The 6,387-nt window shown below is 38.5% G+C and overlaps 1 protein-coding gene across 1 annotated transcript in view; it reads right to left on the bottom strand.

Annotated features, from left to right (window-relative positions):
• Window positions 1-6,387, bottom strand: part of RRAGD (Ras-related GTP binding D) — a 24,258-nt gene that overhangs the window by 8,022 nt on the left and 9,849 nt on the right. The window contains exons 2-4 of the mRNA XM_015417080.1: window positions 3,447-3,742; window positions 1,644-1,843; window positions 493-607 (exon numbers count right to left, since the gene is read on the bottom strand). Coding sequence (XP_015272566.1) covers window positions 493-607; window positions 1,644-1,843; window positions 3,447-3,742 — 611 coding nt within the window. The remainder of the gene's footprint in view (window positions 1-492; window positions 608-1,643; window positions 1,844-3,446; window positions 3,743-6,387) is intronic.

Consider the following 6,387-nt stretch of genomic DNA (forward strand, 5'->3'; position numbering starts at 1 on the left):
CCAAAATGCCCCACAAACAGTTGCTCCTGAGGATGAAAGATCCCCATTCAGTGGGATTGGGGGGGGGGGAGAGATTGGTGAAAACCAGGCGTCCCCTTCCATCTGTGGAAATCCTCCAATGAATCCAAGATCTAAATCCACATGACTGTTACAGATTTTCTTAGCATTCATTCTCGATCCACTAGAGTAGCCCCAACCAGTGTTCCCTCTAAGCTGAGTTAGTGTGAGCTAGCTCAGGTTTTTAGCCTCTGGCTCACACATTTTTGTCATAGCTCAGGAAGGATGGCTCCAGATCAAACTAATTCATGCAGCAGCCAAATTGCTCGCTTACAATTTTAATGCCAGTAGCTCACAAAGGAGACTTTTTGCTCACAAGACTCCACAGCTTAGAGGGAGCACTGGCCCCAACAATTGCAAGGTTTTTGAAAAATAAAGGTAAAAACAAAAGCCATTGTTTTTGCACCTTTTACATGCATATGAAAAAATATTTACCGAAATAAAGATGTTAAGCAGATTCTCCAATGTTGGAAGCTGGGGGATCAGTTTCTGTACCACTTTGCTAAATGCTTCAAATATAGAATGGTCGTATATACTTGTTAAATAAAAGCTGGGAAAGGAAACAGCATTGTTAATTAATTTGTAATGAATAGGTACAGAAACTCCTTTTAAAAACCTAGTATAGAGATAAAATGACAGAAATACTTTGTACTTTGTTTATGCTTTGTTAAGTTTTTCTTAACAATACCAAGAAGCCAAATACAAACTGAATATAAGGTTTTAAGTAATTCTCTAAAAAAAAAATCCCTTCCCAGTTGCTAACCCCTATTTCTTGATTTCCATCAACTGCATTTTTAATATTGGGGGTTACCAGCACCAGGACTTTTGTTCATTCTAGACTGTAACATTCCCTGAAGAGGCATATCTCTGCAATAAATAACATAAATTATACTCAAGGTTCTTCCTAAACCATGTATGTTAAGAGGACTGATATGAATAAGACAAAAGCATTTTCAAGGCCTCTAGTAATATGATTAGTGCATAGAACTAAATATCTTAAGACTCCTTATGCTGGCACAGAAAATACCAAAATAAAAGCCATTTTGGAAAATAACCTTGAGCAAAACAGGGTCATGTTTTCTAGTTACCTGATCATTATTTTTAGGGCTGCCAAGTCCCCCTGGGGGGCAGGGATTCCCCTGCTAAAAGGGCCCCCAATCCACCGGTTTGGATCCAGCCAGCAGGGGGAACCCCACCCCCAAAGTGGCCAGATCAGGCCGACATGCCCGGCACGATTACATCACCCAGAAGTGACATCATCACGCTGGGCACGTCGCCAGGCGATGCTCTAGCGATCGCCCTGAAAACTCTATGGTACTATAGAGTTTGGTACCATAGAGTTTTTAGGGCGATTACCACAGTGTCGCCCAGCACGTGCACGAGGACTCCTGGAGAGGGCCCCCCGCTATTACTTCGGTAAGACTTGGCAACCCTAATTATTTTTCCAATGTGCATCACTGCTATCAACTGTTATTTGCTAAGAAGTTACATGAACTTGGCATGATTACTGGCTTTAATGCTGTGCAATATATATGGTTCTTGTAACTTTATTTCATAGGCTGTATAAATTGCTTCTATCTGCTCACCTCAAGTGGATTTTTTCCAGTCCAGCATCTGCAAGATCATCATTTGTCCTCTGGTGAATGTCTCTTTGTGTTTCAATCTTGTGATCATCAGATAAACCATCTACTTTATGGATAAATATTTCAAAGTTTATGTCTGGATTGACTTTATATGCTCTCGTCACAGTCAGATGCAGTCTAGCCAATGCTTCCATATAGTCATCCTACAAACAGAAATGCATCAGATAAACCTTTGGTTTTATAAACTAACAAGGAATTAAAATATTATAAATTTTCACACTTTTATGCTATCACTATAAACTACCCTTTTATAAACGTCCATGCTTCAGCATACGGGTAAGTTCCTACAGAACTACTCTGCTACTGGCAAAGCTTTCCTCCCCTACAAAAAGACTTGTCATGGGAGAACAGCTTTTGGTACCAGCAAAGGTCTCCCTGCACTGGATTAAAACTGCAGCAGTATAAGGTTTGATCCTACAGATCTCTTCTGCTATCGTTCATCATTTTTCAGCAGAGCATGCTATTAAGAAATGCTGTGTTTATGATAGCTTTCAATTGATTGGCATTCTATGACGGCTGTTTTCGACAACTTACCAGTCATGGGATGGAACTATACAGTTACCATAACCGTGTTGCACAGCTCTTGCCAAACTATAACACTTCAGATAAAGAATTGCTCCCTCTCACAACTTCTTGCACACAAAAAATGGACAAGGATTCTAGCTGTATTTCCCCTACTGATCCATACCTGCCATGTTAAATGGCACATCCCAGCAAGAGCTGCCCCACATGAGTCTGCTGATTATGCAGCTAAGTTTGAAATCAGGCTTCTTACCTAGAACTTTACTACCATTGTAGTAAGCTCACCACTCTCGACTGGCAATTCTGAATCATCATCTACATATTAAAAAGTTGACAGTGAGTGAAAAGATGGCAGCTTCCCAATAATGTCCTTACATTTTCTCACTTTCCTGCTTAAATCATTGGGTTCAACTGCCATACACAAGCACACAAAACTGCCTCATACTGAATCAGACCACTGGTTCGTCAAGGTCAGTATTGCTTTCTAGAACAGGTAGGGGATCTCGGGGCCTCAGACAGAGGTCTGTCACATCACTTGCTACCTGACCCTTTTAAGTAGAGATGCCTGGGATTGAACCAGGGGCCTTGTGCATGCAAAACAGATGTTCTGTCATTACGGTTGCTACTTACCCGGTTCTGGCAAAGCACTTCCTCCCAATGCTCCCTCTTCATTGTCATCGCTCAATGGAGTGGCAAGAATTGGAGGGAGGGAATGGTATCAATCAACACTAGGATGTCACTTCCTGTTTCAGAACAGGAAGTGATGACTCATGTCTCTGTCCCCCTAATGCTCCTAGGGATTGCTTGCCAAGGGTCACTGCCATTCCCAAAGATGACAAGTTCCTTCCAGTTCTTATGTGATGAACGTAATAATTTACTGAAATTATCAATCTTGAAACTATTAAAAGAAACTTTCAGCACTATAAACTTTCTATTTTTATTGTTTTATTCCTATAATTACTGTTTTATTGTAAAAGTATTCAACTATATAGTTTCCAGAAGGATATTATTGTGACTCTGTCTACATGAGTGGAACAAAAAAAGCTTGTACAGATTCATATTTACATTAAACAACATAGATGAAAGTACACTATGGAAAGAGAGGGTAAATGATATTGAATAAAGGTCTCCTTTTCATTTACTGTGCAGACACTGTGCTTATGTAGAAGATTACTGGGGAAGGAAGGGGGGGATTACCCCAGTCATCCTAACCTTTTCCCTTACCTGAGAATCAATAACAAATATCAGTGCTCCAGTGCCTCGGAATATCATCTCATAGTCAAAGGTCGGATCAAAAAAGTCAATTTGACCAGGAAAGTCCCATATTTGAAAGTTTACGAAGGAGCTGTTGGAAACATCCTCTCTGCAGATCTTGTTAGTGCTCTCCAGGAAAAGAGTTTCATTTGGTGACATCTTATGAAACACAACTTTCTGAATGGAAGATTTTCCACTCCTCCTCAGTCCCATAAGCAGGATTCTTGGTTTGACTTCAGTACTGAAGGGATCATTGAAATCTAGAACTGAAGGGAACAATTACGTGGAGAATGCATGCTTAGTTTTAAAAAAATTGTATTCGTCATGCATCTCAATTCTTATGCAATTATTTAGAAGCAACATTTTAAAATTTCATTTGAACCTACTCCCATGTGAGACTGTCCTTTCCAGTCTGTGAATTCCTTCCTTTACTGTACTAGAGATATTAATGTTAATTGATTATCTAATTACTAACGGACCTCAGTATCTTTTTTCAAGCTGTTTTCCAGCACCATCTGCTGGTTAAAAAGACAAGTCAAAGAATAACCAACTAATTTGGATGACTGTTCTGATTACACAGTTTCATAATATTTATTAACTTAGAATGCTACTATTTTATAGGACTATAGGCTTTAATTACTGAATTGATCTACTAAAGCATATTTTGAGGCTATTTTGGTTCTGCTTTGTTATTGCAATAGGAAATGGAACTGGTCTTTCAACAATGAATTTTATATTTTAATAAAATATAATCTATATCCTTCAATACCTCAAAAGGGTATCTATACTTAAGATTTTGATAATACACCTCCTAAATGATATTGGCTAATTAACAAGTGAGATATAGGCACATAGCTGATTAAATGTTCTTTAAGTCAATTGTCAACTCTATCCTATACTATGCTGGATCAGAGGTTACAAGTAAGAAAACAAAAAAGGTTACAATTTAAAATGCAAAAGAAAACCCTTGTCAAGAATAGTACTATTGCTCAATTCAAGAGGAGACTATTTTTGTCAATTCTGCCTTCCCACTGCAGACTCCACATTACCCCATGCTGCTCTGGAGAGTTCCCTAACCCCAGCAGCCACTTTCTAGGGAACACAGAAGGCTACAGCTGGAAGGAGATGACAGGAAATATCTGTCCCGTGAGCAGAATTCCACTTGAGGTCCTTTGGACCCAATGCATTTTCTTGGAAATGAAGACACAATTTTAATACTCATGATTTCAGCCTCTACCCCATCTTTTTAGAACTGCAATTGGAAAATGTATACTTTCTAGGTACACAGATTTTACTAATGCATAACCAGGCTACAAGAAATAAGGGACCTGAAACCTTTACACAGCTATGGGCAGCTGCTTACTTGCTGCCAACTGGTCATTCAGGAGAGGCTTACAGCAAGGGGGTAATATACACACATGACTTTGGAAAAGACTGCCAATACATTAAGTGAAACTGCCTAGTTCTCACAAACAAATCAGGTGGCAAGCATATGTCTAGACTGTACCACTTCAAACAAAAGTTGAGGGAGAGCTCTCTCAGGAGGCCCATCATTAGTTTCAAGTGGTACAGTCTAAACCCAGGTATTATTTTAGTATCCTTGTACAGCATGATAAATAGAACTACACAGGGGTTTTTTTTAACTTAAACTTTTCTCTGCAGCAAATTTGGAAAGCAGAACTAAACATGGTTGAGCTATTTTCTTGAAATATTTGCATTGTTAATTTTAGAACAGTTTAACTAGTTACATGAAATTCCCAAACATTCATAGTATCTTTCATGCACAGTCAGCACTTTAACTTTACATGGCACAGTAACAGCTGAAAAGATGATGCTCATGAGGAGTTTATGGCCCCAATTAGCATACAGCTAATTTCACTAACAAAAAGGAAAAACACAGCACCATGGAAAATGTACATTAAAGGCTCACAAGAGTCACCAATACTAAGGAATTATTTATATTATTAACCCAAAATAAGACAGTAGCCCAGTACCTTAAAGTCTAATTCAATTTATTCCATCGTACTTTTGAGATGGAGAGCTCACCTCTTTAGATAAATTACGAACTATGATTTATGAACCAAGAATCACTGGATTAGATGGGTTTTACTTTCAAAAACCTCTAAATAACCCTGAAAACACATAGTCAGGAAAATGATGATACATGCCACTTCACAAACTTATCCAAATATGAAGTTCAAAGTTCAGTTCTCACAAATTATTCAGATATCAGGACAGCCGGGGAAGGGGGAAGTCACTGTGACAAATAGCGTTGCCTTAAGCTCTTGAGTTCACTTCTTTCACAGGGTTCACGGACAAGCCTACATTTACTTTTGAGCCAATGGACTTAGAAGGGTATAACTCTTCTTGGGATGACAGTTTGTGACTTGGGTTCTATACACCAGACGTGAACCATTAAAAATAAGACTAAAGAATCAAATATGAAACCAAGTTCATCTTTTTAAAGCAGTAAGATGAAAAGAACAAATATTTGTGCATGCGCCTAGTTCTGGAAGAAAGACTCCTGCACATGTTTATGTATTTGTGTTATAGGGGGGGGGGGCCAAACTTGCCTAACGTAAGAGCCACACAGAATAAACGTCAGATGTTTGAGAGCCACAAGTCATGAACAAATATTACACACATTTTTATTAAAAATATACAAATTTGCTTTTTATTAACATTAATTGAGGCTGCAAAAAATAAAAACAAAAGGGGTAAAAACAGATATTGATTATATTTATTTTTCCAATATCTTTATTTGTTTGCTAATGATATTTGTCTAAGAGAGAAAGAGAAAGAGGTGGAAAGAAAGAGGAAAAGAGAAGGAAAGAGAGAAACAAAGAAAGCAAATAGATGGGGGAGGTAGGGGGAAGGAAGGAAGGAAGGAAGGAAGGAAGGAAGGAAGGAA

This window comes from Gekko japonicus, unplaced genomic scaffold (genome assembly GCF_001447785.1).
Source record: "Gekko japonicus isolate JY-2015 unplaced genomic scaffold, Gekko_japonicus_V1.1 scaffold760, whole genome shotgun sequence".
NCBI lineage: Eukaryota > Metazoa > Chordata > Lepidosauria > Squamata > Gekkonidae > Gekko > Gekko japonicus.